At 36.9% G+C, this 15,863-nt stretch overlaps 1 protein-coding gene across 1 annotated transcript in view; it reads right to left on the minus strand.

Annotated features, from left to right (window-relative positions):
• The window catches only part of SPATA16 (spermatogenesis associated 16), a 218,291-nt gene that overhangs the window by 116,601 nt on the left and 85,827 nt on the right, over positions 1-15,863 (minus strand). The window contains exon 3 of the mRNA XM_036243294.1: positions 13,650-13,739. Within this exon, the coding sequence (XP_036099187.1) occupies positions 13,650-13,739 (90 nt within the window). The remainder of the gene's footprint in view (positions 1-13,649; positions 13,740-15,863) is intronic.

The raw sequence follows: 15,863 nt of genomic DNA on the forward strand, positions 1-15,863 counted from the left end.
TTAAATAAGAGTGGCGAAAGTGGACATCCCTGTCTTGTTCCTGTTCTTAATGGAAATGTTTTTAGTTTCTGTCCATTGAGTATGATGTTGGCTGTAGGTCTTTCATATATGGCCTTTATTATGTCGAGATAGGATCCCTCTATTCCTACATTGCTGAGCGTTTTTATCAGAAATGGATGCTGGATTTTGTCGAATGCTTTTTCAGCATCTATTGATATGATCATGTGGTTTTTATTCTTCATTTTGTTGATGTGGTGTATCACGTTTATTGATTTGCGAATATTGTACCAGCCTTGCATCCCTGGAATGAATCCCACTTGGTCATGGTGAATAATTTTTTTGATGTACTTCTGGATCCGATTTGCTAATATTTTGTTCAGGATTTTGGCGTCTATGTTCATCAGGGATATTGGCCTGTAGTTTTCTTTCTTCGTAGTGTCTTTTTCTGGTTTTGGAATTAGAATTATGCTGGCCTCATAGAACGTGTTTGGAAGTCTTCCTTCTTCTTGAATTTTTTGAAATAGTTTGAGGAGAATGGGTGTTAGTTCTTTTTTGAATGTTCGGTAAAACTCCCCTGTGAAACCATCTGGGCCTGGGCTTTTGTTTGCTGGGAGAGTCTTGATTACCTCTTCAATTTCCTTGGTTGTTATTGGTCTGTTTAAGTTTTCTATCTCTTCCGGGAATAGTTTTGGGATACTGTGTGTTTCTAGAAATTTGTCCATTTCGCTTAGATTTTCGAATTTGTTGCCATATAGTTGTTCATAGTAGTTGTTAACGATCTTTTGTATTTCCGTGGTGTTGGTTGTTACTTCTCCTCTTTCATTTCTGATTTTGTGTATTTGGGTTCTCTCTCTTTGTTTCTTGGGGAGTCTAGCTAAGGGTCCGTCAATCTTGTTTATCTTTTCGAAAAACCAGCTCTTTGTTTCATTGATCCTTTGAATTGTTTTTTTGGTCTCTATGTCATTTATTTCTGCTCTGATCTTTACTATTTCCTTCCTTCTACTTGCTCTGGGGTTTTCTTTTTGTTTGCTTTCTAGTTCCTTAAGTTGTGAGGTTAGACAGTCAATTAGAAATTTTTCTTGTTTTTTGAGGTAGGCCTGTAGTGCTATGAACTTCCCTCTCAGAACAGCTTTCGCTGCATCCCATAGATTTTGTGTTCTTGTGTGTTCATTTTCATTGGTTTCCAGGAAGTTTTTAATTTCTTCCTTGATCCCGTCGGTGACCCAATCATTGTTTAATAACATGCTATTTAACCTCCATGTGTTGAAATGTCTTTGCATGTTCTTGTTGCAATTGATTTCTAGTTTCATGCCATTGTGATCTGAGAAGATGCTTGATATGATTTCAATCTTCTTGAACTTGTAGAGATTTAGTTTGTGTCATATCATGTGGTCTATCTTTGAGAATGTCCCATGTGCACTTGAGAAGAATGTGTATTCTGTAGTTTTGGGGTGTAATTCTCTGCAGATATCTATTAAATCCCTTTGGTCTAGTGCTTCATTTAGAGTCTCTGTTTCCTTGCTAATTTTTTGCCTAGAGGATCTATCCAGTGCTGTCAACGGGGTGTTGAAGTCCCCTGCTATGATTGTATTGTTGTCGATTTCTCCTTGGAAGTCCTCCAGAAGATTTTTAATATATTTTGGTGCTCCTATATTGGGTGCATATATGTTTATCAAGGTTATATCTTCCTGTTGGATAGATCCTTTCAATATTATGTAGTGGCCGTCTTTGTCTCTAGTTATGGTCTTCATTTTGAAATCTATTTTATCAGATATGAGAATTGCTACCCCAGCTTTTTTTTGCTTTCCATTTGCTTGGAAAATTTTTTTCCATCCCTTCACTTTCAACCTATGTGAGTCTTTTGTTGAGAGGTGGGTCTCTTGTAGACAACATATAGATGAGTCATGCTTTCTTATCCAATCAGCTACTCTGTGTCTCTTTATGGGAGCATTCAATCCATTAACGTTTAAGGTGATTATTGATATGTACTTATTTATTGCCATTTTTGTTTAGTGTGGTTCTCTTTTTCTTCCCATTTCTACTGCTCATTACAGCAGTCCTTTTAACATTTCTTGCAGTGCTGGTTTGGTGCTAATGTACTCCCTTAGCCTTTTTTTGTCTGGGAAGCTCTTTATTTGACCTTCTATTTTGAATGATAGCCTTGCTGGGTAGAGTAGTCTTGGATTCAGATTCTTGTTTTTCATGACTTTGATTACTTCATGCCATTCTCTTCTGGCCTGTAGTGTTTCTTGTGAGAAGTCAGCTGAGAGCCTTATGGGGTTCCCTTTGTAGGTAACCTGTTGCTTATCTCTTGCTGCTTTTAGGATTCTCTCTTTGTCTTTAATTTGTGGCATTTTAATTACTATGTGTCTTGGTGTGGGCCTGTTTGGGTTCTTCTTACTTGGGACTCTCTGTGCTTCTTGAACTTGAATGCCTTCTTCCTTCACCAAATTAGGGAAGTTTTCTCTCACTATGTTTTTGAATATATTCTCTATGCCTTGCTCATTTTCTTCTTCTTCGGGGACTCCTATGATGCGAATATTATTACGTTTCCAGTTGTCCCATAGTTCTCTTAAGCTGTCTTCCTGTTTTTTAGTAGTTTTTTCCTTTTGTTTTTCTGATTGGTTGATTTTTTCTACCCTGTCTTCTAATTTACTGATCCGGTCCTCAGTTTCCCCTACTCTGCTTTTTAAACCTTCCAATGTGTTTTTCATTTCTGATATGTCATTTTTTATCTCTTCTTGTTGGTTTTTAATTTCCAATTGGCTTATTTTCAGTGTCTCTATGTCCTTACTCATGCTGTTCAGCTTCCTCAAGATCATGGCTCTGAATTCTAGCTCTGTTAACATGCCTAATTGCTCTGCATTGATCTCATCTTCGGTTGAGGTCTCTTGTTCTTTCATTTGGCTTCTGTTTCTGTGTTTCACCATTTTGGCTATCACTGTGGGCTTTGGAGCCTGTCAAGTTCTCCCTGTGGGTGTTGGTGTTCTGCTGTTTGTGGCTCCCTCTCCTGTGTTTAGATGAGTGAGGGAGGACCCACGTTGAACACTACTGTCAAGTCTTACTTTCCTGGTTAAAGTTGCCAGCCCAGGAAACGTACTGTTATCCTCTAGCTTTTTGCCTGGAGGCTAGTAGTCTTGGTTAATTGATGAGTTTTGGGTTGTCAGTTGATTGAAAAACTCCCTCTGGTGCTCAGCCAAGGGGCTTTCACGAGGGTGGGGCAGATGCTGGTTGTTAGTGAGCCTCAATTAGCACTTCAATGGCCCACAGGGTGGGGTTGGATCTCCGAGGGAGGGGCTGCTGCCTCTCCTCAGAGCCCTGGGAAGAAGCAATGTGGCCACCGTCCTGAGTGGCTGCACTCAGCCAAAGCTCTGAGCGCCCTCCAAACCCCGAGTGTCCCGACACAGTTCCAGTCCAGTCCGCCCTCCCTCTGCCGGAGCCCAAGGTGAGTGGCTGTGGCTGTTTCAGCCTCTGTCCCGGCTGCGCTGTGGAGCCGCCTGGGAGTGTGACCCGAGGGCGCCGCTCCCAGCTGAGGCCGCTGCCGAGCTGCTGGCCGTGGGCTCCCAGCCCCGTCTCGCGCCTTCGCAAGCCTACCGGGATGGAGTCAGTGTCCCTCGTTGTATGGTCCTCGCAAGCTGCTTTTCTGTTGGTTTTTCCCGTCGATTTGTCTGTGTTATAGTTGTAATTCCAGTTTGGTTCTGGGAGACGGTCTGTGTAGCTCCGTTCACTCCGCCGCCATTTTTCGGTTCTAAAAAAATTCTTAGTACCCAGATATACAAAGAATCTTATGATTCAATGATAACAAGGCAAACAGTCCAATAAAAAAAATGAGCAAAAGATAAATACTCAAATGAAAGTTTCACAAAAGAGGAAAGGTGTTTGGGCAATAAATAGAGATGCACAGGCTCATTAGTAATAAAAATAAAAATGTAAAAAATAAAGGGCAATACAATTTCAAATGCAACTCAGTGGCAAACGTAAAGTCTGATAATGTGAAGTGTATACTTTTGTGCATGAGTCAGGGTCTCAATGACAAAATTAAGTTCAAATTCCAGATTTGCTACTTATCAGTGGTGTGATCTTTGACAAGTCACTCAGAGTCTACCTTAGGTTTTTCTCACCTACAATGTGCAGAGCTGTGAAGAATAAGAAGAATGCACAACAAGCATCTGCTATAAAGTTTGGCAAAGAGAAAAGGGTCAAAGATAATGGCTGTTAAAATTGAGATACGTCAGGGTGGTAGTCCAGGAATTTAATGTTTATATCAAATTTTCATTTGACAGAATTAATTCAGAGTTAATATATTAGGTTCTAAACATAATTCTTCAAAGTTGGTAATAACAACAGCAGCAGGAATAATTAACTGAGGGCGTACTATATGCCAGGAACTGAGTTTGGTGTTTTTATTCATTATTTTATTTAATCCTTGAGCTTACTTTGTAAAGTAGTATTATTATCTCCATTTTATGGTTGAGGAAATTGAAACTGAGAGAGCTTACTGAATTAACTTGTCCAAGGTCACACAGAGCTAGTCATTTGTAGTCCTGGGAGTAGAACACAGGCCTTCCTGGTTTGACTATTATTCTCCAGTGTAGGTGATTCCTCTTTAGCAGACAGACACAGAAACAGAACTTTTGACTTACAAGCAATTTTCACAATTAGTGGAATCAAGATTAATGTATGTTCATAATGGTGTGTTGAACCACTACCAGTATTATTATATTTTTTAAAGGGTAAAGAATTTCAGAGATTTTGGCAGTGTGCTATTAGGATTTCCAGTTTAATCTTCCATCGGGGTATTGCTATTTTTGATAGAAACAAGTAAAGGAAAACAAGAAGAATTTGAGTCAAGACCTGGTTACCTGAACATTTGTCTTTCTCAGTTATTTCAAGTTCCAGAGGCCCACCCTAGGGGACTCCACTACTAACTTTCTTCAGGAATACTTGGAATAGTATGCAGAATCAAACAGAATGCTAAAATTCACAATATATTCAGATACAAAGTTTTTTTTCTTTCTTTTTTTTAAGTCAGAAACGTGCTGTTAGCTCCTTAATCCAACCAAAATCTTGCCCTTCAATCCATATGTTAACACGGTTTCCCAAAAACACAGACATGTGGTCTCTCAAAGTGAGACAGGATCTAATTGTCTTTTCATCCAATCTTGCCTCTTGTAGTGCAGTGTCTTAGCTAAATAAATGCTAAGCATATTCTGGTTTTAATTTTGAGAAACTCATTGTTTCTTAAGGGAGCTTCATCTATTTTCAAAGAACTCTAATTGTTAACAACAAAAACAACGATAATAGCTCATTTTTTTTTTTTTTATCCTCACCAGAGGATATTTTTCCATTTTTTGTACAGATAGAGTGGGAGGGAGAGAGAGGAAGGGAGAGAGAGGAAGGGAGAGAGAGACAGAAACATCGACGTGAAGGGACACATCGAGTGGCTGTCACCCGCACGACCAACCAGGGCGGGGACAAACTGCAACCGAGGTACGTGCCCTTAGCGGGAGCCGAACCCAGGTCTCTCCGGACCGCAGGCCGACGCTCTAACTGCTGAGCCAAACTGGCCAGGGCTAGCTCATTCTTTTTGTTGAGGGTTTATGATGTGCCAAATACTGTGCTAAATGCACTGTATAAATTGTCTCATTTATCCTCATAATAACCTCTGTGACATAGGTGCGATTATTATCTCTAATTTACAGATCAAAAACATGGACATTTAAACCCATTTATCATAATTATAGCATCTGCAGACTAAACTCTAATTCACTTGGCAATACTTAGATATCAGAAAACAGCACAGAACACTCAGAGTTAAACTCTAGCTTCTTTAGATTAAATTTTTTTTTTATGTTTAATTGTTTTTCTACATTCCATTATTGGGGAAAACATGAAATTAGGTGGACATATGATTGAACAGAAGAAGGGAGGGAAGAGAAGATCTTTACTTCTTCACACTTAAAACATGACAGCTTAGGACCTTTCTGTGTTCTTTTTTATGTGGTTTTCAAGGCTCCACCCACTTAAAAAATGCAAGGTTGGCTCTGTGGCAAAGAAAAACAATTTTTCTGTACTATGCCATATGTTTTCTAATCAGTCTTTGCAGAATGTTCACACAGCCCAAGAATTGTGCATTTCTAAACTATTTTAGAAATATTTATAGGTAATACAAATGCAAAAATATTTATTGTGGTAAACAGCAACAGGATGGAGGTATTCACAAAGCTTATCAATGTTTATTCCTCTCTAAAAAACTTTTGGGTGTTTTTTTCAAGAGTCTGGGTTAAAATTCTTTCTATATTTATCTAAAATTATGTACCTTTGAAATTATTTACTCATAATTTGGATCATGTCCAAAAGGTTCAACTTGTCTTAAGGCAACAGAATTATTTTTAAGCCACGTAATGTTTTTACAATCTTAAGATTAGTATTTTTGTTATAAGATTAGACATTTAGCCCAGCCATTAGAGTGTTGGCCCCCAGACTGAAGGGTCATGAGTTTGATTCCTGCTCAAGGGCACGTACCTGGGTTGCAGTTTCCCCTGTCTGGGTGGGATTTGTGTAGGAGGTAGTCAATCGATGTATCTCACATTAATGTTTCTCTCCTTCTCTCTCTCTCTCCCTCTCTCCCTCCCTTCCACTTTATCTAAAAATTAGTGAAAAAATATCCTCGGGTAAGGGTCAAAAAAAAAAAAGAAAAAAGATTAGATATTTTTTAAGTCCACAATTTTAAATCTAAAGACATAAGAAATGGCTTTAGTATATTTTAACCTTCACTTCTTTCCCTTGAAATCATAAACACTGTATCTTATATACATAAAAATTGGGTGAGCTGTAGCCTTATGGTCAGATATTTACCCTAAGCCATGTGAAATGACTAAATCTATCTTTATTAATGCCTCTTTTAGAAATCATACCCCAAGAAGCCACATTTTTACAATGCTTCAGGTTCACACAGCTTTTTCTAAACTGTGTTTAGAAAACAGGAAAAGGGAGGAAGGTCACTTAATGGTAGAATGATCATATCCAATGATCATAACCAAGTTAAAATAAACTCCCAACACTACTATCCTCTCTTCAGAATCACTTGTCTTGAGTCTACCTGTCAGTATTTTCTCCTCCCTTGCAAGATACATAATAATCTCATTTAAAGTCATAGAGTTCCATGACACCAAAGAGGCTGACGCAGTTTGTTGCTGTTCACTGTTGTAGTATCACTCCTGAGTGATTGCTTATCTGTAGCAGCACCACTGTTTTATGTCACCAGATCTCGGAACAAACGTTTCAATTTATTTTGGGATCACTCCTTTTTTTTGTTTGTTTTTGTTTGGCAGAGTGAGATTTATATATGCATTATTTCCAATTCCCATGAATCAGCGTTTGCAAGAAAAACAATAACCAAACCAACCTCCCCACATCATTCTCAGAAACCCACTTGCTCCCACCTCTACTAACTTCTACTATCTGGCTTGTCAGTGAGGGTAGCCATGAATTAATATATCTTAAAGTATTGTGTTTTGATTTACCTGAATAGAAAATACAGCTTGGCAAGAACAAAAAACAAAACACAAACAAACAACCAACTCTGGGATATCTTGATGCTTATGTACTTATATAGAGCCTAGGTCCTAAGTGTTAGCACAAATTTTCATTCAAAAATTGATACTCTAACGTGTCACACTTAGGCACGGCTGAATATACCTTTCTAAAATAATTCGTTTTTCAAGGAATTTATCATATGAAGTTTTTATTGTACATTCATCTAGAGAGCAGGTTTCCAGAAAATTCAAATATCCCAAGTAATTTTAATCTCAGAGTATCAAAAATAAAATAAAACCAAAGCTAATGTAACCATTGATCAGTTAAATCAATGGCCATCACCAAGGAGAGCCAAGGGATTACACACTAAACGAGATACAATGAGAATTACTTGTGAGTGACCAGGAGGAAGGGGATGCTCACAAGGAAAGGATACATTTTTGAGAAAGAGGTAGGAGGCAGGAAACAAGAATAGTGGCAAGGGTAGAGAAAGAGGATAAGAGTGTAGGCAGCCAAAATGGCAAAATGGACAAAGAAAAGACACTGGCAGAGATCAAGAGAGAGAGGGACAAAGCTGAGAATTAGCTATGAGGGAGAAATTCATCATGCAGCAACAAACAGACTGATACAACTTGGTGGTATCTTACCAATTTGCATTTTTTTTATCCTGAAAAGCACATGTAATATAAAATACCTCTGAAATGCAGTGTGCCATTTAGTGCATTACTTTAATATGCTGACGAACAAAATAGGTCCAGAGACATGGATGCATAGAACAGACTGACAGATCTTAGAGGGGAAGGGGATGAGGGAATTGGGAAGAGATAAACCAAAGAACATATATGCATATATGCATAGCCCATGGACACAGACAACAGTGTGGTGAAAGCTTGGAGTGGGGTGGGAGCTGGGCAAAGGGGGGCAGAGCGGGGAATGGGAAACATCTGTAATACTGTCATCAATAAAAACACGAAGGGCAAAGGTTAGAAAATTTTAGACTGCATATTTTATTATTTAATCTATTTCTTGCAAACTACATACTTGATATTAAGCAAAATTGCAAAAAGAAAGGTAGAATAGACCAGATTTGCTGCAGATAATAAATTAACTAAAGCCACTGCACCATGTAAAATGTCATCTTTTTCTAATAGTGAACTGCTGATTTTAGGCTAAAATATTTCCCCACGTGCCCTAGCACAAAATTGACATGCGAAGGAATCCTTTTGCTGGTAGAAGGAAGCTCAGTTTTCATCTGTGAAGTATTAAACAGCAGGATTTATTGAGAATTGAAAATGAGGATTTGATCTAGGCTTCAAACCTGATCTGCTACTCATAGCCTGTGAGCTGTAGGTCAGTTCATAAGATAATGAGTATGTCAATGACCAGTTTATAAAATTTATAAACATATCTATTTACTAAATTTTAGTTTAGCTCGTTAGAAAAATATTAGTTATCCTATAGGTACATTTGAAGGGAACTAGGATTCCAGGTTCCTGGGCCTCGAATTGCTCCTTGTTCTTCACTCTCTCCCTCTGTGGGGTCTGCAGCCCAGCCTGTGCTGTGTCTGGCTTCAGGGATAAAGCAGAGAGCTGCTCAAATCAGCTCATTACACACAAATCACTGTAAATGCTATTAATATTTTAAAATATATTTTATTAAATAGATAAATTTGGCCATTCTCCAAAAATTGAGGAAAGAATCCTAAAAATGATAAAGTGTTAAAAATAAAACAATAAAAAAAATTTTAGAAAGAAATCAGCGTAAACTGTTAAACTTTCAAATTAAAATTGATTGTATTCATTTAAAAAAATAGTCACAGAATATATTCAAGAGCAGTAGAGTAATAATAATACACACAAAAAGAACATATTTCATAAGACTAAACCATTCTATGACTAGATTTTGAAAAACTAAAAATTCTCTAAAATAAAAAAAACTGTTGAATGTTTCATAAGGAATATGTACATAAGAAAATATATTCATATTAATTATTACATAAGATTATTTCTCAAAAGAAGTTTTGAGTACACTTTAAATTTGGTGAATTCTGAAAATTGATCATTTGAGAAATTCATTCTTTAGTGAACTACATTTTCATGGATGGGACCACTAGCTTTCTTAAGATGACACTGAAAAACTCGAAATAACTGTCAACATTTGAAAGTCAAGAAATTTCTTGGAAAGCTCTGCATTTTCATACTATTTCTAGAAGACTCAAAAATGTGCGGTACTGAACTTACATTTCTGTACAGCTACATCAGCTGGACTGGATATATGGACACTTCCTATGGAAGGGCTGGCAGTAGCCTGTGGACTCCCTGTGGTCCTGGTTGATGCCTGTTTTCCTGGTATAATTTTTAGTAGTGCCCACTTTCACAATTATGAATATTCAGTTTGCCAGACAAATTATATGGTCATTCTAATTAGTGATCTCCAGTTCTCTGTAGTTCATAAGACACCCTTTAATCTTATAATTGGTCTTCTACATACACCATCTGCCTGGGCTTTGCAAGCATTTGAGTGTGTTATTCCTGCTCTTCTATCCCCATCTGGTCCATGTGTGTAGAAATATATGGCTAATTCTTCCTCAGTGATGGATAGAAAGGCTTTGTTGTGCTGTCTCCTTTAGTATTAACCTTCTCTTTGCTACCTTTCACACAGCGTGGTCTTAACTAAAGATTCTGTGGAATATCAGCTATTTTTTTTTTTGCCTATGGATCTTCATTACAGGAGGCATGATGCTATCATTCTAATTACTAAGTGCACACTTTCATATTTATCTTTCAACCAGGGTTGTACTAACAATTTCATGCAATATATTCTTATTGATGAAGGTAAACGGTTGTTAACTACCAACCCAAAACTAGCTGATTTAATTTGCAGATCCCAAGTTGGTAATTGGTATGTGTCAAGCCCCGTGCTAAACATTGAGCATATAGAGATGAAAGACATTATGTCATTCATGTTACCATGAGTCACTAATTCTCTTCCCACAATAGTCAGTCTTGGTTTTTGTTTGTTCATTTCTCATCTCTGCACATTTTTTCTTGTCTTATTTTTTTTATGAAGGTAGTGTCAAATGATGGGATTGTGTGTGTGTGTGTGTGTGTGTGTGTGTGTGTGTTAGTGTTGGAGGAGGAGGAACACATTTGAGCAGACATTCTAGTTAAATACATACACTTTTATATTCATAGAAACAAAGTAATGTTAAATAGCTAGGCTACTTGTTATTTCAGGTAAGGTCTTAGAGGTTTCTTATTTCTTGGGGGGGGGGTGTTACAGTAATCTCAATTTAGATTTCGAAAATGTTATTTTCATCACTTTAACCAGTGCCAGTTGTCTCCTCAAGGGTGACTAGCATCATTGCAGAACCTAAACCAAAATGAAATATCCCTATTTTTTTTTTTTTGTATTCTACTATCTCTGTATTCTTGCTCTTTCTTCTAGTAGGATGGTACTGAAAAGATATTGACCCATAAAATAAAAGGAACTTCCCATTGCTGTGAAACTGACTGGTGCCTTGCCTTCAGCCACAGGGAGCAGCCTCTCCTCTAGCTTCTCTGGGTGGGAATATGGGCTCTCAGGAGGCTATCCTGGAATCTTTACTGGCTTCACTAGGAATTCCTTCCTTGGTAGAGCTGGTTAGGCTCAGAAAACCATAAACAGTCCAACTTCCAGGTACTAATAACTATAAATACTCTAACTTGGAACAGATAGGACATGATCCACTTCACTGGGAATCATGGTTTTAAGACCTTCTAAATCAGATAAAAACAGTATATTTTGGTATTTGGTAGATGCTTGTCAGGCTCAGAAACACGACTATTTGGAATCGTAGAGGAAATAACCTTGATGTGTTGGAGTTTCCAATGAGTTTTAATATAATGTGCTTGTAAGAGACCTGAATCAAACTACCCAGATCTCCTAAGACATTAATGATAAACATGAATGCTTTATATATTGATTTATATTTATTGTTTTACATTATATCTCTGATAGCTAAGAGATACTAAGATATTCATGTTCACGGTTCATAGCGTTCTTTCCCTTAGGGGGAAAAAGAACAACCAATACTGTATATTGAGAGCTGTAATCCTGCCATTAAGAAAACCAAGATAAAAAATACTTGTATCTGAAAGCAATCGAATCTGCTTGTCTGTTGGAAAGTCTACACCAGCATAACCAAAAATTATCAGGAACTTTCTCAAGGAGCATTGTCAGGTCAGTTACCACATGGGATTAAACAGTTATACTTATTTCACCACAGGGATATACATGTCAAGGACAATAAATATTCAGTGCCAATTTTATATGGCAAATACTAAGAAATTCCTAATTTTGAAGTTCTTGTTTATTTTTTTTAGGACCCATAATTTTTTTTTTGGTCACATTTAACTCAATTAGGCTTGATGCAATTAAGTTATAATTAATGATATACTGGTAACCTAGCTATACTCCAAACCAAAAAGGCCTGGATTTGTAGTGATTACCAATTTCCATAGTGTAAATTCTCCCAGGATTGCTAATTTCTCCTACAGCTTTACAGAGTCTGTACAAACTGATCCCAACACATCACCAGCAGCTTTTTTCTAGTTACAATCTAGTTCTGAAGTTGCATATAACCTTCTTCTACTAATCTTCTGATTACATTATAAAGACACATTAATAAATTACTTCCTAAGAAAACTGTTTTACGGATAGCTGTAAAATTAAAAAATTAATAAAAGCTTATTTTAATTTTTAAAAATGGACATTAACACACTGGAAAATAGATGTGGCATGTTGGTTGTTTGACTGCAAAGTGGGAGTAGTTGGGATTCATTCTGCCTTCCATAATCATCATTTAATTGAGTTCAGGTAACTCCTATGACCATCTTACACAATGTAAATTCATGTCAGCTTCATGCTATCAGTGTTACGAAACCACTTTATTATCTACTTAAATTTCTTATACTTTATTTTCCAAGGAAGTGTTATTTGCAAATGTTCTAGAGATAGTAGCCATCTGCAACCTAAGCCCCCCCTTCTCCATCTATATTACTGTAAATTTCTCTTTAGGAGTTGTGTTTGGATTAAGTGTAGAAACCATTAACACTTTCTTGTTAAACCTCTGGGGTGGTCAAGTTGATGAATAAGAAACAGCATGTTTCTATACACTGGAAGATGAAGACAACTTTGGATAATTCATAAAAGAGAGGGAAAGTCTGATATGATAAACTTGACCAAGGGAGGAAAAAAGGCCACAGATGTCACAGGTGCAGAAAAAACTCTAAATATAGCATTGAGGCTGTTGCGCAATTCTTTTTTTTTTTTAATCCTCACCCAAGAATATTTTTCCATTTATCTTCTGATAGAGTAGGAGGGAGGGAGAGAGGGAGAGAGAAAAAGAGAGAAACATTGATGTGAAAGAGACATATTGACTGGTTGCCTCCCACACCACCCTGACCAGGGCCTGGACGAACTGCAACTGAGGTACGTGCCCCTGGCTGGAATCCAACCAGGGTCTCATTGGTCCACAGACCGGTGCTCTAACTACTCAGCTAAACTGACCAGAGCAATTCTTGCAATTCTTTGCCATATGTCTAGGTTCTGGGGATGAGAGTATTAAGAGCCATTCCACTAAGTTTTTATGAAATATATTTGGATCCAAGAAGCAATATTTCAGGACACCCCTAACAACCACTGGAGTTATAACTGCTCCCACCTCTTTTAGAAATGGGCTCTTGGGGTCCTTTATATGTGATTGGATTTTATTTCTAGAACTCAAGAAAGAGATAGTCACAAAATTGTGCCATTACAACAAGGATCGGGAATGTACTTGAGAGCAAGCGGTCAAGTTCATTTCTAATCTTCCATAGAAGTTTTCCCATTGTTATCAGTGAGCTCATGGCAGGAAAATTTGAATTTTACTAAGAGCTATGAACACAAAATAGCTTTAATTAAAGAAAAAGATAGTCAATAATTGTTGGTTTGACATTTATATGACAATAATTCTGGTAAAATCATATTCCACGAGAGAAATGGAAAGTTCTATTATGCTATTACCAGAAGCTGAGAATAAAATTAATTTAACTTGAAATAAATCTTCACAGAAGTCATAACAAACATACCGGGCAGCTTCTGAATATCTCTCCAGACATCTAAACACTGTTGCCTGACGAAGATGATTTCGGAAATAGGCTGGGTTTAAAACAATGCTCCTGTAAAAAGACAAAAGAAACACAAATGTTATTAGGTTTTTAAAAGACAATTACCAGAAGTGTATAGAAATGAAATAACATGCATCTAATTTTGTATACTATATATTTTAAAAGATACTAATGAATGAAACCTCTTTCTTCCTGTAATTGTTAGTGAAGACAAATAAACAAGCATTATTAAAAGCTAATAAAGTTTGCATGATAAAAACAATTTTATTTATAGAACATGAGACAATGACAAAAAAGTTGAATCCAACTAATATTACATATGAGATGATATTATTTTATTTTCTTATGTTAATAAGTCAGAAAAAATTCACAGATTATTTATGGTATGTCTACCTATAACAAAGGAAAAGGTTGCTGCTAGCTACTGAATTTCCACTGAAAGAAAGGAACTGAAATTTGGGTGATACGTTCTTTTGCACTTCATAATTAGTTTCTGTGTTTTCTTCCAGTTGGATGATGTAGTGGAATAGAAGGAGCCCTATACTATTTAAGGACTCTGGTCTTGACCTTGACACTTTTGGTAAGGCTCTTATTCACTTTGGATTTTCATTTTCTCTGGAAATAACAAGTCTTGATGATTCCTCCATCATTTCATGGAGTTCTGGAGCCTAGATCCAAGCCTGGATGAGATGATGGTCATTCCCCTCCTGCCTTCTTCTAGAGATAATCTAGTAGACGTTTTCTTTCCTTGCCAGGCACTGTTCAAGGCTTCTGATATAATGAGGTGAACTACAGATGTAGTCCATGGCCCATTACTGAATGAGGACGCAGTATTAGTGAAAGTTTGAAATGTAGCTTATATTAACAGTGTGTTATTGGTATGGGAAAAAAATGTTATAGAACCAACAGGAGATTATTAAGCAACCATCTTATGAGCCTTTTAAATAAGTTGATGAGAATCATTTGGAATTAATTTATCACTAAAATGGTTCTTAATTTTTTAAAATATGTTTTTATTGATTTTTTAAACAGAGGACAGGAGGAAGATAGAAACATTGATGTGAGAGAGAAACGTTTCCAGGTGAACCTTTTATTTTTTTAAATATATTTTTATTGTGGTTTTTTTTTTTTTTTAGAGAGAGAGATAGAAACATCAATGTTAGAGAGAAACATTGATCAGCTGCCTCCTGCACACCCCCCACCGGAGATCAAGACTGAAACCCAGGCACGTGCCCTGAACCAGGACCTCTTAGTCCATCGGATGATGCTAAATCCACTGAGTCACACCAACCAGGCTTAGTATTTTTTTGAGAGACTCACAGAGCTTTGTGAGAATCAGGTGAAAGCTATAGACTTTTATCCAGAATAATACATATAACCATAATTGCCCAAATTTAGGGAATTCATGTGGCTCACTAAGAACTCCAGATGAAAAAACCATGCAGACAAAAATAATTCCACTTCCTGAAATATTGCTTATGAAAAGAATAAAGTAGAAAAAAAAAACCCCTCTATCTGGCCCATGTACAATATAGAATTATATGATGATGAGGTGAATTGATTAAATAATTAAGCTTACTTTAAACACCAGTGAACAGAAAGTAGAAAGGTTAAGGGACCTTTCTAAAATTATATACAACTAGTTAGTTGAAGAGTTCCAAATTTATTGTATTTCTCATCTTTAGCCACAGAATTTTGTATTATATCTTACTGCCTTTCATTGGATGATTTCTGAATAGATGGAACTGAGTGAAGTTTTACTGCTCTCTATGAATAATAATTTGTACAGATAAATATATTAATTCACCAAGAATAAATATTATTTTTGATGATTTCTGACCAAAGTGTTGGAAATTTAAAAACAATTGTATGAGTTTATTCCACATCAATACCAAACTACTAATATCTAGGACTACTACTTTACATTAATTAGAAAAATAATATGTTTACAAAGCATGTTTATATATTTTATCCCTGTAAAAATGGAGAAGCATAGCCCTGGCTGGTTTGGCTCAGCGGTTAGAGCGTCGACCTGCGGTCCTAAGAGACACGGGTTCGGTTCCCGCTAAGGGCGCGTACCTCGGTTGCAGTTTGTCCCCGGCCCTGGTCGGTCGTGCGGGTGGCAGCCACTCGATGTGTACCTTTCACGTCGATGTTTCTCTCTCTCTCTCTGTT

Source organism: Molossus molossus, unplaced genomic scaffold (genome assembly GCF_014108415.1).
Source record: "Molossus molossus isolate mMolMol1 unplaced genomic scaffold, mMolMol1.p scaffold_m16_p_5, whole genome shotgun sequence".
In the NCBI taxonomy this organism is placed as follows: Eukaryota; Metazoa; Chordata; class Mammalia; order Chiroptera; family Molossidae; genus Molossus; species Molossus molossus.